The 18,397-nt window shown below is 47.5% G+C and overlaps 1 protein-coding gene across 2 annotated transcripts in view; it reads right to left on the bottom strand.

Annotated features, from left to right (window-relative positions):
- Nucleotides 1-18,397, bottom strand: part of TCF7L1 (transcription factor 7 like 1) — a 177,973-nt gene that overhangs the window by 3,768 nt on the left and 155,808 nt on the right. Inside the window, exons 5-10 of one of the 2 annotated variants that reach the window (XM_055241224.2) lie at nucleotides 4,522-4,654; nucleotides 3,149-3,254; nucleotides 2,808-2,891; nucleotides 1,745-1,888; nucleotides 784-943; nucleotides 590-697 (exon numbers count right to left, since the gene is read on the bottom strand). In XM_055241224.2, coding sequence (XP_055097199.1) covers nucleotides 590-697; nucleotides 784-943; nucleotides 1,745-1,888; nucleotides 2,808-2,891; nucleotides 3,149-3,254; nucleotides 4,522-4,654 — 735 coding nt within the window. The remainder of the gene's footprint in view (nucleotides 1-589; nucleotides 698-783; nucleotides 944-1,744; nucleotides 1,889-2,807; nucleotides 2,892-3,148; nucleotides 3,255-4,521; nucleotides 4,655-18,397) is intronic. The other variant, XM_055241225.2, reaches the window with a different exon arrangement.

Raw genomic sequence — 18,397 nt, 5'->3', positions numbered from 1 at the left:
ACTCTTCCCACCACAGCTAACCCTGCGCCCTGTGTTATGAAATCGAGGGCAGAGTCCAGTTCAAAGGGAAATGCATAAACTGAAGTCCGTCCTAAGGACTTGTTGACCTCCGGAGAATTAAAACGCTTTCCTTATTTCTAGAGAAGTATGGGCTTCTCCCTGATCTTAAGAGTCCTCTATAAATGCAGTCGCTGGCCGGGCACGGTGGCTCACGCCTGTAATCCCAGCACTTTGGAAGGCAAGGCGGGCGGATCACGAGGTCAGGAGATCGAGACCATCCTGGCTAACACGGTGAAACCCCGTCTCTACTAAAAATACAAAAAATTAGCTGGGCGTGGTGGCAGGCGCCTGTAGTCCCAGCTACTTGGGAGGCTGAGGCAGGAGAATGGTGTGAACCCGGGAGGCGGAGCACGTAGTGAGCCGAGTCTGTGCCACTGCACTCCAGCCTGGGCGACACAGTGAGACTCTGTCTCACAAAAAATAAAATAAAATAAATAAAAATAAATACAGTCGCTTTCCTTCTCCCTTCCTCCTCTTGCAGAGGCTGCTCCTGGGGTCTGAGTGTCCTCTGCCCAGAGTGTGCACTTACATAGTTGTCCCGGGCTGACCAGGTCGGGTAGAGCTGCGAGTGAAGCTGCCGCTCCTTCCGGGCCAGCTCGTAGTACTTGGCCTGTTCTTCTCGAGACAGGTTGTGCCACTGGGGGAGAGAGGGTCAGAGACAACACAGAGCCATCAATGCAGGGACCCTGCCCCCATGGCCTGGAGGGAGAGGGCAGGTCTTACCTTTCTTCCCAGGATCTGGTTAATGGCTGCACTTTCCTTCAGGGTGCACTCAGCCACCACCTTGGCCCTCATCTCCTTCATATACAACATGAAGGCATTAAGAGGCTTCTTCACGTGGGGCTTCTTTTCTTCCTCCTTTTTCACGGTGACTGGTGATTTCCTGGGAAGGCCCGTGGTTGTAGGTTAGCATGTCAGGTGTCACACAACTCATCAATCCCTGCCTGTCACTAAGACACCGCTGATTGTCTCTGGGGAGGGGCGCAGGCTGCCTGGATGCTAATTCAAGTGGCCCCATGGCTGCACTCAGCACCTGAGCACCTTCCTCCCGTAGTTTCCCACCTTTGAACGATCTCCAAGCCAGATTCTTTGAAAATCTATTCTCTAATTTCCTGACAGAGGAACAGAGCGTGGTGGGGTTGCTGAGGTGAGCTCTCACTGGAGCTGGCAGGTGCTGGCAGCAGTCACAGGACACAGTGTGGGGTACCCTGGGCAGAACCAAGTGGGGGGGGGTCTCCTGGGATCTCCAGGGAGCACTGACTTTGGCTTCCTGCCATCTTTATGGCACACGGGCAAGGTAAGGACCCTGGTGCTCATCTCAGCTCGGCCACCAGCCCACCACGAGTCCTTAAGAAAACACTGTCTCCTTTCTGGGCCTCACCTTTTTATGTATCTTATGGTGGGGTGTTAAAAGCTTTCTCAGGTTCTCTTTCAGCCTCTGAGACCTGACAGTAAAACTTTCCTTAATAAGAGAGAAGATGCACCATGTCCCTGAAAGGACAGGGACCCAGAAGGTCAGAGGGAGTAAGTCCCGAAGGACAGGGAGGGCCTGGCTGGGGAGGCTGTGATGCCTGCTGAGTGACACCAAGAGAGAAGAGTACATGGCATTTGCTGCTCAGAGTGTGGCCACCCCTCTCCACAGCCTGCACCCTCCCACCCGCAATCCAGGCTGCCGCTTACTTACGCGCTCACTGCAGGGCTCAGGCTGGGGGGTGCCGGTTCCTGCTTGACGATGGGGGAGACGATGGCAGGGTGGGGGATCCCTGAGGTGGGCAGGCCAGGGTGGGCGGGAGCCACCATGTGAGGAGAAAACCGACTGGAGACCAGGCTGTGCACCGGATAGAAACAAAAGACAACAGAGGGGTTCAGGCTGGATACCTGCCACCCAGCAGAGGACACGGTGGCTCTCTGCCTTGAGGGCACAGGCATGTCCGTGGGGCAGAGTCTGAGGACTAGAAGGCTATTTGTCGTCTTCTAGAGAACCAGGTTTGGGAGACACTTAATGCCTCTTCCCTCTCCCCACCAACACCCAGGCTGCCCATCTGGTGCTGGAAGCAGGTGGAATGAAACACAAAAGGGGAGGAGGGTCAGAGGCCCGGGCACACTGTGGAAAAGAAGGGCTTAGGCTGTGGGCGGCTTTCCTCTGTCCTCAGAGGTTTCACTGTCAGGTAGAGCTGGTCCCTAAGACAGAAATCCCCTTTCACCATCTCCTCTCCTGACATCATTTCAGGAAAAATTCATCTTCTCCCAACCCCTGGCTTCAGTGCGATATACAGACAGTCCGCGACTTAGGATTTTTTGACTTTACAGTGGTGTAAAAACGGTATTAATTCAGTACTCTCCTTGACCTAGATGGGGTTATGTCTGGATAAAACCATCATATGTTGCAAATATTCTAAGGTCAAAGTTGTGTTTTCAATGTACGATGGGTTTATCAGGACGTGACTCCGCTCTAAGTCGGGAGCATCTGTCCTCAAAATGCTTCTGTGCCAGAGCCCATGGCAGGAGGCAGAGTGCTAGGGCTTTGCAATCCTTCTGTTGGAGAGATGAGGACAGTGATCCTGTGGTCTCCATTCTGACCTGGGGGTGGGGAGCGCGGGGCACGAGAAGGTGCTTGATCAAAGAGAGGTGGGGGGAAGGGTGAGCCCTGTGCCTGCTCATTAACTGGCAAGAAAAAGCTGTTTCATGGTCAGAAATGGCGTGGTTGCTAAGACAAACATGCGGACAGCCCCAGCCTCGGGACTCACCTGGACATCGAGGCGTTCATGGCAAGGGCAGGGTAAGGGTGCCGGAAGCCACCAGGAGGAAGGGAGTACATGGGCTGGCCTTGCCTGTGAGGGTGAGGAAATCCGGTCAGCACATTGGGAAAGCTCAGGGCAGAGGAGGAGAGGCACTTGGGAAGAGGGGATGAGAAATATGGGAAGGAAGTGGGAAGGTAGAGCTGGGAGCAAGCTGCCCGGGCGGGAGCAGGGAGGCCTAGTCCTGGGCTTGCCTCTGAAGGGGCTCCACTGTGCAGGGCGCGCAGGGCACAGAGGCAGAGCTCAGTGCAAGGAGGGAGCAGGGGGAAGAGAGGCTGTGGGTTCCTTACTGTGGGACGAGCCAGCCGAGGGGGTGGGGGATTTGTCCGACAGCTCCGGGAGAGAGTGGGTAATACGGTGACAGCTCGGATGGGTGAGGGGGCCGGGGGATTCCTGCTTCCAAAGAGAGATATGTCAGACTGTTCCCTCGCCCTGCCAGAGCACCCTTAACGAACACCAAATGGGAGCATTCTGCCCTATGTCCCTGGTGCTCTGGAGCCTAGCAGGTGCTTGTGTCATCGTCCTTGCCCTCTGTCACCTCCCTAGCAGCTCTCACCAGTCAAGGACATATTCAGGGGAGGCAGGACTAATGCACCCCCTCTCTAGCTGCACGGATTCTATATCTGTGAAGAGTACCTTCCAGCTGGCTGTGATACAGAAGCCAGCGTCCTGGAAGAGAGGGACAGGACCCACAAGATCAATGATAAGAGTCATTGGTGAACCAAGTCTCTAGAAAGTCCGCCTCATTCATGGAGAAATAAACTTTGGATTCCTCCTCCACATGTGTCTTCCTCATTATCTGTAACTTGTAGTGACTGTTATTTCTCCAAAGAGGGGCTCCAAAAATGCTTTGCCTTCCCCTGGCAACTCTGTGTGAATGCTATAAAGACAGTAGTTCCCTGGAATGGACAGGTCTGGTGGGCAAGTTAAAAAAAAAAAAAAAAAAAGCCAGCTCAGGTTGGGCACGGTGGCACACACCGGTAATCCCGGCACTTAGGTGAGTTGATTGCTTGAGTCCAGGAGTTTGAGACCAGCCTGGGCAACATGGCAAAAACCCATCTCTACTAAAAATACAAAAATTAGCTGGGCAAGGGCATGGTGGCATGCGCCTGTGGCCCCAGCAACTCGGGAGGCTGAGGAAGGAGGACTGCTTGAGCCCGGGAGGTCAAGGCTGCAGTGAGCTGAGATCACACTACTGCACTCCAGCTTGGGCGACACAGCAAGACTGTCTTAAATAAATAAATAAATAAATAAAAGCCAGTTTGGCCTCACTGCTTTACGGTTGCACTTCTATGTCTGTTTAGACTGATGAATCTGTTTAAAAATGTTCAGTTTAGGGTAAAGGTGTCTTGGTGTAGGGAAGCACGGCCCACAGCTGGGCTAGACTTGGGCAGAGCTACCACACACATTGCCTGTGGAGCCAGGCCCTGTGCTTCACTGCATTTAATTCTCTCTGGGCCTTATCATGACCCCATGGTGGAGAAGGTACACGGGAGGCACAGATGAAAAAAAATGACAAGGCTAAAGTTAGCAGACAAGGTCCAAAGACTCCTGAGACAAAGAGCCATGATTTGAACCCAGGTCAGCCTGATTCTGTTATGTTTCCACAAAAGAGAAGCCCACCCGCCCTGCAGCAGCGCTGCCTGAGTGGCAGACGACTTACCTGTCTTTGGATCGATCTCTGGGGAGAGGTGGGTGGGAGGGGAGCTGGGGGAGAAGTGGTCATTGCTGTAGGTGATGAGGGGAGTCAGCGGATGCATGTGATGCGGGTGCTGAACGACAGGAACTTTATTAGACTGAAAGAGACAAAAAAGACCAGGAATAGTTGCCAAGGAGATCGAGAATACGACCAGCTGTTATTTATGGAATCAAGTAAGCGCCAGGTATTTTCCAGGCAACATCCCATTCAGTCCTCAAAACAGTCCCTAAGAGATGATAGCAGTGGACACAGCAGAGAAGCAGCAGCAGGACTTGAGAAGGGATCACACCCACCCTCCAGCTTCTCCCCCAAGACAACCCTCCATTGCTCCCCTCACGTGCACTGTGTGTGGGAAATACTACAGGCTTCTGAGGAATGATCTGCGCTGTGTCATCTCAAACACTACAGGCTGCTGAGGGATTATCTGCGCTGTGTCATCTCACTGAATCTAAAAAGGTTTTTTTTTGTTTTGTTTTGTTTTGAGATGGAATCTTGCTCTGTCACCCAGGCTGGAGTGCAGTGGCGCAGTCTCGGCTCACTGCAACCTCTGTCTCCCAGTTCATGCAATTCTCCTGTCTCAGCCTCTAGAGTAGCTGGGATTACAGGCATCTGCCACCACGCCTGGCTAATTTTTTTGTATTTTTAGTAGAGAGGGGGTTTAACCATGTGGGCCAGGCTGGTCTCAATCTCTGACCTCAGGTGATCCACCCACCTCGGCCTCCCAGAAGTGCTGGGATTACAGGTGTGAACCCCTGCACCTGGCCCTGAAAAGGTTTAACACACATTTTTCAAATAAACTTCATAGAAACAGTCGCTCTCAGGTTCAAGTCTGGGACTGGGAACAGGGCAGGGGGAGAGTTGCCCCCATTAGACCTCATACTACCAAGTCTCATATTCAGGCTTTACAGACACAACCCCAAAGCACTTGAAACTCTGCCGACCTCATTACCACATTCTGTGTAAAACACCACCAAATGGAAGGAGCACCATTATTTTATAAAGCTATTGAGAAAGAAAAACGCTGGCATGCCACAGACACATCTTCAGAGATGTTAACATGGGAAAAACCCGTGCGTCCTACAATTGGTAAACAGAATTGACTTTTAATTGTTTAAACCTAATCTGACTTATCCATAAGGCTTTTTATTTTAAAAACATCTACACGTCACTGAACCCTGCATTACAAACACAGCACCAGGCATAATGTCTACTCCTTATAACCTACAAAAGAAGCTGTGATTACCCCCATTCCAGAGATGAGGGAACAGCCCAGAAAGATTACATGACTTAGCCTGGGACACAGTAAGTGGCAGAGCTGGGATTCATATCAGCTGTTTATGGCTCTAATAAACAAGAATGTTTTCTCTTGTACAACCTGCCTCTCCCAGAACCTTCTCAAAATGTAAAACTTATCTGTCACAGAGAAAGGACAGACATTATGTTTTTTAATAATAAGATAAATGAGTTACAAGTGGAGAAGAGATTTCTTTTTAAGAGATTTGTGGCTGGGCGCAGACTCATGCCTGTAATCCCAGCATTTTGGGAGGCCAAGGCGGGCGAAACACCTGAGGTCAGGAGTTTGAGACCAGCCTGGCCGACATGGTGAAACCCTGTCTCTACTAAAAATACAAAAATTAGCCGGGCATGGTGGCGTGTGCCTATAGTCCCAGCTACCCAGGAGGCTGAGGCAGGAGAATTGCTGGAACCCAGGAGGCAGAGGCTGCAGTGAGCCGAGATCATGCCACTGCACTCCAGCCTGGGTGACAGAGCAAGACTCCATTTCAAAAAAAAAAAAAAGAGATTTGTAAAAAAGATGATTTGGAGGTGACCCAAGGGCTACAACTCCAAATGGCTATATTCCTGTTTGAATTTTCCATTTCATAGATTCCATGAGCCCTTTCTTTCCTTTCATGTGGTGCCTATTTGGTACTCATAATACAAACTCCAATCCATAGATTTCCTGGGTATCCTTGAGCTCACCACAGCCTTGTTCCTTTTCAGTGTGCCAAGCAGAGGAGAGGCGGAGAATTAAACCGTTTATAACCATGACCACCAGGTGGCGCGAGCACGCAGCTGGGCCCTGCTGGTGGCTGGTGGGCTCAGTGGATGTTGCATAATGAATTTAAAAATTACTGTCTTCTTACTGTTTTCACCTGTCCAATTACTCGTTTTTGAAGATATCTCCATATACATGAACATGCAACACAAAAGTATTAAAAATTATTGTAAGATCAGATTTCAAGGAAACCAATGCATCTTAATGATAGAGTTTCTGGAAACAGCTTTGTCTAAAGGGTGACTTTTAGTATTATAAATGCAATAGAATTATTACCAGAGTGAAAATAAATAATCACAATTAAAAAATACATAAACTCTGTAATTTAAAAAAAGGCTAAATAGAAGCACACCAAAAGTGTAAATAAGTTATGTTTGAGTGTTGAAACTATGGGTAATTTTGTTTTTATTGTCTCTCTTTCCGTATTTTCCAACTTTACTTTCACTGTGATCTACTGCTTAAAAAAATATACTATGAATAACACAAACTTTCTAAGAAAGAAATACAAACTATATCATAATTGTATCACAATGCATTTAGATAACATAACTGCACCATCCTAACCCTGTCGCTATGGTCATTTTGGCATATCTCCTTTCATTAAGACTCTGGGCGTGTGTGTGTGTGTGTGTGTGTGAGACAGGGTCTCGCTCTGTTGCCCAGGCTGGAGTGCAGTGGTGCAGTCTCGGTTCACTGCAGCCTCTGTCTCCCAGGCTTAAGCAATCCTCCCACCTCAGCCTCCCAAGTAGCTGAGACTACAGGTGCACACTGCCACGCCTCGCTAATGTATTGTAGAGATGCGGTTTCGCCGTGTTGCCCAGGCTGTTCTCGAACTCCTGGGCTCAAGCAATCCACCCACCTTGGTCTCCTAAAATGCTGGGATTACAGGTGTGAGCCACTGTGCGGGGCTCAGTGGCTCAAAATAAAATTTTATTTTATTTTGAGACAGAGTCTTGCTCTGTCACCCAGCCTGGAGTGCAAGTGGTGTGATCTCGGTTCACTGCAACCTCTGCCTCCTGGGTTCAAGCGATTCTCCTGCTTCAGCCTCCCAAGTAGCTGGGATTACAGGCACCCACCACCGTGCCTGGCTAATTTTTTTTGTATTTTTAGTAGAGATGGGGTTTCGCCATGTTGGCCAGGCTGGTTTCAAATTCCTGACATCAGGCGATCCCCCTGCCTCGGCCTCCCAAAGTGCTGGGATTACAGGTGTGAGCCACCACGCCCAACCTCTGCACCAGTTTTAAATTTACATTTATTTACATCATTTATAGCTGTCTTAAAAACTGGTGATGGTATTAGGAAATCCTGATTGCTCATGTGCTGTATTTGGCCTGGGGAGAAACCAGCAAACAGGACTCAATGGGTAACAGAATTAAGTATTAGGTTGGTGCAAAAGTAACTGTGGTTTTGGCTATACTTTTAATGGCAAAACCACAATTACTTTTGCACCAACCTAATACAAAGTAGGGAAATTTTTATTTGAAGATCTATGTATAGTTGTCGAAATGCTGTGTGAGTTCTTACCGTTTCCCACTAGGTGGCATCATTGTCCAGAAAATGAACCGGGAGGGAAAGCGGGAAGTAGATGTGACCTCCAAGAAGGAAGGTTCTCCTTGCAGGCTTCTGTCCCAATAAAAGTTCCTGCTCATTGCTCGCCTCAGCCCCCCAGGGACAGGATGTTCACAGCATATACCCAAACTGAGGACTAGGAATGTAGGGAACCACCGCACACCCCTCTGTGGATAACCCCAACAGAGACAAAACACACAAGCGTGGTGGGCGCGGGTGTGCATGGCCAGGCAGCTGAATCCAGATGCATCCAAAGAGCCCTCAGAGCCACCTCAGACCTAAATCCTTCAGGCAAGCGCTGCAGGCCAGCTCCTACTAGCTCAGATGTTTCCCGTCTACTTCAGTCTCATTCTAGAGTTGGTACAAGCCGAAGGTCTTTAAACTCTGGTCTCCCTAGGAAGCCATGTGTCCTTTCTCACATGCTTTTTTTTTTTTTTTTTTGAGACGGAGTCTCACTCTGTCACCAGGCTGGAGTGCAGTGGTGCAATCTCGGCTCACTGCAACCTCCGCCTCCCAGGTTCAAGCAATTCTCCTGCCTCAGCCTCCCGAGTAGCTGGGACTACAGGCGCCTGCCACCATGCCCAGCTAATTTTTGTATTTTTAGTAGAGATGGGGTTTCACCATGTTGGCCAGGAGGGTCTAGATCTCCCAACCTCGTGATCTGCCCACCTCAACCTCCCAAAGTGCTGGGATTACAGGCGTGAGCCACTGCGCCCAGCCTACACTTTTTTTTTTTTTTTTTTGAGATGGAGTCTCACTCTGTCGCCCAGGCTGGAGTGCAGTGGTGTGATCTCGGTAAAAATACAAAAATTAGCCAGGCGTGGTGGCACACGCCTATAATCCCAGCTACTAGGGAGGCTGAGGCAGGAGAATCGCTTGAACCTGGGAGACAGAGGTTGCAGTGAGCCGAGATTGCGCCACTGCACTCCAGCCTGGGCAACAGAGCGAGAGTCTGTCTCAAACAAAAATAAAATAAAATAAACAATATTAGATAGATAAATAAGTCTATTAAAATATTTTAATGCAATGTTAAAATGCTAAGAAGAAAAACTAAGAGAAAGTAGAAAAGAAATATAGAGGGGGTGAGCAGGTTAAACAGGATGTTTCCCAGGATGACCAGGGAAGGTGTCAATGAGAAAATGACTTTTTTTTGGAGACAGAGTCTCACTGTGTCCCCCAGGCTGGAGTGCAGCGGTGTGATCTTAGCTCACTGCAACTTCTACCTCCTGGGCTCATGGGATCTTCCCACCATGCCGGGCTAATTTTACTTTTTTTCTTTTTTTTTTGAGACGGAGTCTTGCTCTGTCGCCCAGGCTGGAGTGCAGTGGCGCGATCTCGGCTCACTGCAAGCTCCGCCTCCCAGGTTCACACCATTCTGCCTCAGCCTCTCCGAGTAGCTGGGACTACAGGCGCCCGCCACCACACCCGGCTAATTTTTTTTTGTATTTTTAGTAGAGATGGGGTTTCACCGTGGTCTCCATCTCCTGACCTCGTGATCCGCCCGCCTCGGCCTCCCAAAGTGCTGGGATAACAGGCTTGAGCCACCGCGCCCGGCCAATTTTTGTATTTTTTGTAGAGATGGGGGTTTGCCATGTTACCCAGGCTGGTCTTGAGCTCCTGGACTAATCAATCTGCCTCTCTGGGCCCCACAAAATGCTGGGATTACAGGTGTGAGGCACTGCGCCTGGCCTGAGAGCATGACTTTCACATTTTGAAAGAAGTGGGGAGCTGGACACGTTGATTGTGGGGAAGGACATTTTGGCCGCAGAAACACTAGTGTAGTATGCCCGGCATAGCACGTGTGAGGACCCACAGCAGGCCAGTGGGCTGCAGCAGAGAGGAGAATGAGGGTCTGTACGGATGTGTCAACAAATACTTTCTGAGCTCCTGAAAGTGGTGTGCTGCAGGCTATGAAAAATGTGAAGGTAAGTCAAGAGTCTCTGCAGGGCAATAGGAGAGAGAAAAGGCTCTGGGAACTGGAATGTGCTTTCAGGTCCTTCTGAGCAATGGTATGTTTCTGAGGTCTTTGCAAGTAGTACAGGATTTGTCATTCTTGGGATAAGCCTTTCCTTACCCAAACTCTTCTTTTCCCACTGTTTGCTGGCATTAAGGGTGGCAAAAGACAGCCCTAAGGTTACCTTTATTTTTGTTCCTTTGGCATTTGCCTTTTTTTCTCTTCTGCATGGATGCTTGAAGGAAAACATTTCTAAACTCTTGCAATTTGAACTGTTTTTAGGATATGTCTAGGTGAATGTCAATTTTCATTGAGTTTTATAGAATTCAAAGGAGCTCTTTCAATCCATAAATTCAAGTTTTTGTTTTTAGAGCCCACTTTAACTTTCTTAATTGCCTCTTTTCATTCAGTTTGGTCTCTTCTTTAGAAACACTATTTGTAGAATGGTTTTTAATTTTTTTCTCTGTATCTATCAGCGACTTTCTCATCACAGTTACAAATGGCACAAATGTGACTTGCCACAATGTCAACTCCAGTCTATACAGAGATGAATGAGCTGGGAGACATGAGTAAGAATTTCAAAGACGCTGAAGCTCAACAGCAGAAATGAATGGAAGGAATGATGCAGGTGGAAAACCATCACTGCCTACTAAAACTAGTGGGTGAAAAATTGATGAGAAATAGGGCATTGGCATAGCCTTGGCGCCTCTCCCTACAAAACACTTGTTAATTACAAAGGGAAAAATTGTTACCCTAGGGTGGAAATGTTTGTCAGATACCACCTAATCCAAACAGTTGACGCTAACATCACTAATACTGGGACAAAGGCAGACTGTAGGGCTGCCTCCTGAAATGAGGTACCGAGGATGCAACTTTAGTGCAGTGACATTCTGGCCAAAAATGCACGATCTGAATCTAACCATGACGAAACATCAGACAAACCCAAACTAAGGGACATTCTACAAAACAGCTGGCCTGTACTTCTCAAAAAATGTGAAGGTCAAGAAAGACAAAGACAGGCTAAGGACCTCTGCTGGAATCGAGGGAACTAAAAAGACATGATGCTACATGTAATCCATGATGCCGGGTGGAACCCAGGACCAGGAGAAACACATGGCTATCATGGACATTATTGGGACACAGGCCAAAAGTTCAATCTATATCGTGAGTTAGATAATAATATGAAAAGTTAATGTTACTGGCTGGGTATGATGGCTCAAGTCTATAATCCCAGCACTTTGGGAGGCTGAGGCAGGTGGATCATTTGAGGTCAGGAGTTTGAGACCAGCCTGGCCAACATGGCGAAACCCCGTCTCAACTAAAAATATAAAAATTAGCTGGGTGTGGTGGCGGGCGCCTGTAATCCCAGCTACTCAAGAGGCTGAGGTAGGAGAATCACTTGAACCCAGGAGGTGGAGGCTGCAGTGAGCCGAGATCATGCCGCTGCACTCCAGCCTGGGTGACAGAACGAGAGTCTGTCACAAAAAAAAAAAAAAAAAAAAAAGTAAATGTTACTTTCTTCATTTTGAGGACTGCACTGTGATTATTTAACAGAATGCCGTTGTTCTTAGGTAATATAGCTAAAATATTTAAGGGTAAAGGGTCACAATGTTTCCAAGTTACTCTCAAACTTTTCAGAAAAGAAAAAAACAGAGAGAGAGAGAAAGAGAGAGAGAGAGAAGCACAAAGCCCAGGTGAAAAATGTGTGAATCTGGATAAAGGTTGTATGGGAGTTCCTTGTATTATTCTTGAAACTTTTCTGGAAGTTAAAATAATACCCAAAAGTGGCTGGGTGCGGTGGGTCATGCCTGTAATCCCAGCACTTTGGGAGGCTGAGGCGGGCGGATCACCTGAGGTCGCGAGTTCAAGACCAGCCTGACCAACATGGAGAAACCCTGTCTCTACTAAAAATACAAAATTAGCCGGGCGTGGTGGCACATGCCTGTAATCCCAGCTACTAGGGAGGCTGAGGCAGGAGAATTGCTTGAACCTGGGAGGCGGAGGTTGCGGTGAGCCAAGATCGCGTCATTGCACTCCAGCCTGGGTGACAAGAGTGAAACTCCGTCTCAAAAAAAAAAAAAAAAAAAAAACCCAAAAGTTAATACTGTGTATTAAGAATTACAATCAGTATTGAGGGTACTACAGAGCACCAACAGGATATGCTATGGGTTTTGGAGTTTTCTGTATCTACGCAGGTATACTGGTAAGAAGATGGAGAAGTTATGTATAATTTTATTTAAAAAAAATTTTTTTTTTCCAGACAGGGTCTCAGTCACCCAGGCTGGAGTGCAGTGGCCTGATCATGGCTCACTGCAGCTTCAACCTCCTGGGCTCAAGCAATCCTCCTACCTCAGCCTCCCGAGTAGCTGGGACTGCAGGTATGTGCCACCATGCCTGGCTAATTTTTTTTTATTTTTAGTAAAGATGAGGTCGCACTGTGTTGCCCCAGGCCGGTCTCGAACTCCTGAGCTCAAGTGATCCTCCCACCTCAGCTTCCCAAAGTGCTGGGATTACAGGTGTGAGTCACTGTGCCTGGCTATATGTACAGTTGTAAAAGGGAAATTCCATGGAATATTTTTGAGAATTGGCATGTTAAGCAGCATCAGGTTTCTCAGCTCAACGCTGGGGCACAGCTATTGATGCTCTTTCGGACAGCATCCAGCCACTGGCTCAGCAATCAATAATTTGACATGAAACTCTCCAGTTTGCTTCTGAGAGTGACCCAATTTGCAATGCTAAAACTGGGTGTTTACCATTATTAGTGCAGACAATGTCCCTATGCCAGTGGTTCTCAAAGCTCAGTCCCCAGACCAGCAGCATAAGCATCACCTGCAAACTTGTTAGAATGGAAATTCTCAGGCTCAACCTACCGCGACCCACTGAATCAAACTCTGGGAGTGGAGTCCAGTGATTTGTATTTTACTAAATCCTCTAGATGACTCTGGTGCCTGCTTAGGTTTGAGAACCACTGTTTTAGAAGTGGTTCTCATGAGGGCTGCAAAGTTGAAATCACCCAGAGAGCTTTTAAAATTCCCAATGCTCGGCCAGGCACGGTGGCTCACGCCTGTAATCCTGGCACTTTGGGAGGCCGAGGCGGGCGGATCACGAGGTCAGGAGACCAAGACCATCCTGGCTAACATGGTGAAACCCCGTCTCTACTAAAAATACAAAAAAATAGCTGGGCGTGGTGGTGGGCACCTGTAGTCCCAGCTACTCAGGAGGCTGAGGCAGGAGAATGGCGTGAACCCGGGAGGCGGAGCTTGCAGTGAGCAGAGATTGTGCCACTGCACTCCAGCCTGGGCAATACAGCGAGACTCTGTCTTAAAAAAAAAAAAAATTCCCAATGCTCAGGCCACACCTAAATCCCATCTGAAACTCTAGGGGTGGGGTTCAGCCATCTTTGTCTTAACAAGTTCCCCAGATGACTCTGATGCCTGCTCAAGAGACCCACCAATGGGATGATAAGGAACATGCTGCCAGTGTCTAAACAGTTTTGGTAGGGTCCTTCTAATACTGAGAAGATGACAACCAAGAGAAATTCTAATTTTGATCCTGCTGAAGATGCTAAACTCTGACAGGAAGTACTTGGACACGAGACTGTTAATACTTGCAATAATTTATTTCTGTTTAGAGTATGTTCTACATTCTGGAATCTCAAATGCTAATCAAGATCAATAGGTCAGGATGTAGCCATGTGTTTGCTTTTATTATTTATTTATAATTCTCTTTCCTTCCCTTGCCCCATCAGTATTAGACTTGCCCCTATGTATTAGTCTGTTCTTGCATTGATATAAAGAAATACCTGAGAGTGGGTAATTTATAAAGAAAAGAGGTTTAATTGGCTCACAGTTACGCAGTTTGTACAGAAAGCATGATGCTGGCACCTGCTCGGCTCCTGGGGAGGCCTTGGGAAACTTTTAATCATGGAGGAAGGTGAAGGGGCGCGGGCGCATCTTACATGGTGGAGGAGGAACAAGAGAGAAAGAGCGGGGAAGGTGCTGCACACTTTTAAATGACCAGATCTTACAAACACTTGCTCGCCATCACAAGAATGGCACCAGGAGATGGTGCTAAACCATTCATGAAGGACCACTCCCGTGATGCAGTCACCTCCCACCAGGCCTTACCTCCAACATCGGGGATTACAGTTAGACACGAGATTTGGGTGGGGACACAGATCCACACCGTATCAAATTATGACTTGCTCTGACCAATGGAATATTAGCAGACATGAAATGAAGTGAGAGGAAGCTTTCAATATGCTTCCCTTCTTTTGTATCTGCCACATGCCATGGGAAGAACATGCCCCGGATAGCCACTGGTCCTGGGATAACAGCCATGTGGAGAAGACCTGAACCTCCCCCTTAACAAGCTAAAAGGGCCACTCCAAGTGACCCACAGGTCCATCAGTGGAAAAAGAAATGTTTGCTAATGTAAGCCACTGAATTGTTTGTTACACAGCATTATCAAAGAAATAGTTGACTTGGGCTAGGTGTGGTGGCTCATGCCTGTATTCCCAGCACTTCGGGAGGCCAAGGCAGCCAGATTGGGTGAGCCCAGAAGTTTGAGACCAGCCTGGCGAACATGCCGAAACCCCACCTCTATATGAAATACAAAAAATTAGCTGGGCATGATGGTGCACGCCTGTGGTTCCAGCTACTTGGGAGGCTGAGGTGGGAGGATCACTTGAGCCCAGGAGGTGGAGGTTGAAGTGAGCCAAGGTTGTGCCACTGCACTCCAGCCTGGGTGACACAGTGAGACTCTGTCTCGGGAGAAAAAAAAATTGGGCCAGGCATGGTGGCTCATGCCTGTAATCCCAGCACTTTGGGAGGCTGAGGCGGGCGAATCCCCCTGAGGCCAGGAGTGCGAGACCAGCCTGGCCAACATGGTGAAACCCCGTCTCTACCAAAAATATGAAAAAATTAGCTGGCCTTGGTGGTGAACACCTGTAATCCCAGGTATTCGGGAGGCTGAGGCAGGAGAATCTCTTGAACCCTGGAGGTGGAGGTTGCAGTGAGCTGAGTTTGCGCCACTGCACTCCAGCCTGGGCAAGAGTGAGACTGTCTCAAAACAAACAAACAACTGGAAACCATCTATGTCTGTCTATTTTTAAAATGTTTAAATAAAAGGCAACCAGGAAGAGAGAGGTGGCAAAGTTTCAAAGCTGGCAGATATTTCTGCCTTTGCACTAACCTCATCTAGATTTTTCTCCACACTTTCCTCTATCCCTCAACTCCTTACTCTCTAGGTCCCTTTTCTGATTCTGGATGCTCAGCCTAACAGCTAAAATTTGCATTAAAAAACCCCTGAATATCTGACCATTTTCCAAAAAGCTGGATTAAGTCACTCTAAAGTTTTGGAGAACTGCAACCATTTCCAAATTATCTGGATTATTTGTCTCGTGGTCTCTGGCCCCATTTGCCTGTAACTCAGTAGAATTTATTAGGCATCTACCTGGACAGGAAGCATTTTGGTCATCAGATAGAGAGCAAGTTATAAGTACACACACACACACACACACACACACACACACACACACACTCCAGACTGAAATACTATTTAACAAAATGTTTGTGGGTTGTGGGATTATAGATCTTTTTCTGTGCTTTCTGGCATTTTCCCAAGAGTTCTACACAGTGCATGCATTACTTTTATGATTCAAAAAATATTTTTTGAAATTAAAAAACAGTTCTGAAAGAAAAAAGGGATTGGATCTTGGGTAAATGTGGGTAGAGAAGGGGTATTAACTTTTTAGCAGACCATTCATTCTTCCATTCATTCAACAAATACTCCCGAGCATTACAACGGGCGCTCAGGTGCGATTCCTGTCTTTGTGTTGCTTATATTCTAGAGGGGCATATATGTGTTTTGTGTGGCTGGACACAGTGCTCCTGGGGGAGAGTGGAGGGAAGACAGGCACCTGGCATGTGGGGCCATGGTGAGGGGTCTGGATAATAATCTGCAAGTGATGAGATTACACTGATCGGATCTTACAAATAGTTGCTTCTACAATGTTACTGTTAGTCTTTAGACCTTGTTTTGAAGGTGTAAAGTCCAAATTATTAAGCACTTAACTTCATCCGGCACCCTGGCCCAGTTGTGACTTGCTTAGACATACTTCCTTGTTAGGCAGCTTCTACATGACTCACTAAATCTCTGCAAGTATGCAGGCTGTTTCCTTCACTTGCTCTACTCCCAGGGCAAACCTCATCTTAAATATTTTACTCCTGACTCTAAAATACATTTCATAATCTCGAGTATTTTAACAAGAAAGCCAGTGTCCAAACCTCTGCGACTCCCTCCGAAAAACCTTCAAGTCCTACTCACACGTCTGGCCTGGAGAGCCGCATCGAGTAAACTGGGATGTCTCTAGGTCCTCCTTCCACTCCGCCTCTGGTTTGTGATTTGCAATTACAACAATGATCCTCGACTCTGGCTGCCCCTTGGCATCTCCTGGGGAGCTTAAAAACTAAGATACCAGCCGCACCCCAGACCAATTAAATCATATCCTTGGGGGATTAGATGCTAAATTCTACAGGCTCATTATCTCTGTTACCTCTGCAATCTGTCCATTTGTTCTGGCACCTAATTCAGGCCCTCATTACCTCTTAGTTTTGCTAATTAAACAGTATTTTCATTGTTCTTTCCCTCTCATTTAATAATAGTAGAGGTAGCGGTAGTGGTGGTGGTGACGCTGGGAGTAGTAAGCTAATAGTTATTGAGGACTTACTTTGTGGTAGAGGCACAATTCTAGACTCATTACAATACACTCGCTCATTTTCGCACAATGACTCTATGAAGTCAGTCCTCTTCTAATCCCCATTTAATAGATGAGGAAACCAAGGCAAAGAGAGATGAGGTAATTTGCTTGGAGCTGCATAAATAGAAAGAGGTGGATCTGGGATTTCAACCAAGTGTATTATACAGCCTCCCACTCACATACCCTCCTCCCCGGGTATCTCAGGTTTTGCTCCTGCACATACACACCTCTCGTTGGAATGAGATGCTCTGCCTCAAACATTGAGAATGATGGTCTTCTCCCCATCTGTTAAATTCCCAGTTAATGTTAAGATTTTCTCCCATAAATGTTCCTTAAGTTTTTGAGGCCTGTTTCTGCTTTGCTATATTATAATATAGACTACGGTAATATAAAATGTACTAGAAAGCTATCCATGTTGCTATCTATAATGCCATGTGTGGCAACGGTTCATGCTTCTCTGCTCTTAGACAAACTAAGGGACCCCTGCTCCACCACAATGCTGAGTTATTATTTGTGGAGCACACATCTGCAATGGTTAGATGTTTGTTTGGCAGTTGGAACTACGGGTGTAGAACTTTCTTGAGAGTTCTACAGCTCTCTTGATGGGATTTTATATATTTTTCTGTCACAAACATTGAGAGTAATAAGTGATGATGAAGAGCTGATTTATTTGAATAAAAGTCTAGAAAGAAAATGGAAGCTTCAAAAGGACAAACAACTGATTATGTGTATTAATACAATATCTTGGAGTCAATGAAAAGATTTACAAGAAGCAGAGAATAGTCAGGCCTTGGCTGTCAGCTGCATTGCAAAAAAGCAGGAAAATGAGTGTAGTTAGTTATTCGATGGCGACTGGAGCGCTGAGCCGGGCTGCAGTGGAGTGGCAGAATAAAGGAGGTGACAGAGGTGTGGGAAGTCAGACGGTAAACATTAAAAAAGAAACAGGACGGTGCTCACAGGAACAAAAAGGCTGAACACAGGGTTTTTCCTTCATTTCTCCGAGAAGGATTGCTCTGTGCCAAAGGAAGAATGGGAAACTCAGAGTACACGTGCTAGTTTTGTTTTTTTGTTCACAACAGGGTCTCACTCTGTCACCCAGGCTAGAGTGCAGTGGCACAATCATGGCTCACTGCAGCTTCGAACTCCCGGGCTCAAGAGATCCTCCCGCCTCAGCCTCCTGAGTAGATGGGACCATAGGTGTGAATGACCGCATTTGGCTAATTTAAAAAATTTTGGCCAGGGCAGTGGCTCACGCCTGTAATCCCAGCACTTTGGGAGGCCAAGGAGGGCGGATCACCTGAGGGCGGGAGTTTGAGACCAGCCTGACCAACGTGGAGAAACCCCGGCTCTACTAAAAATACAAAGTTAGCCGGGCATGGTGGCACATGCCTGTAATCCCAGCTACTCGGGAGGCTGAGGCAGGAGAATCGCTTGAACCCGGGAGGTGGAGGTTGTGGTGAGCCAAGATCATGCCATTGCACTCCAGCCTGAGCAACAAGAG

The sequence above is a fragment of the Symphalangus syndactylus genome, chromosome 14, assembly GCF_028878055.3.
Source record: "Symphalangus syndactylus isolate Jambi chromosome 14, NHGRI_mSymSyn1-v2.1_pri, whole genome shotgun sequence".
Taxonomy (NCBI): Eukaryota; Metazoa; Chordata; class Mammalia; order Primates; family Hylobatidae; genus Symphalangus; species Symphalangus syndactylus.
The sequence above is the reverse complement of the archived record's forward strand: the minus strand, read 5'-3'. Positions and strand labels throughout refer to the sequence as shown.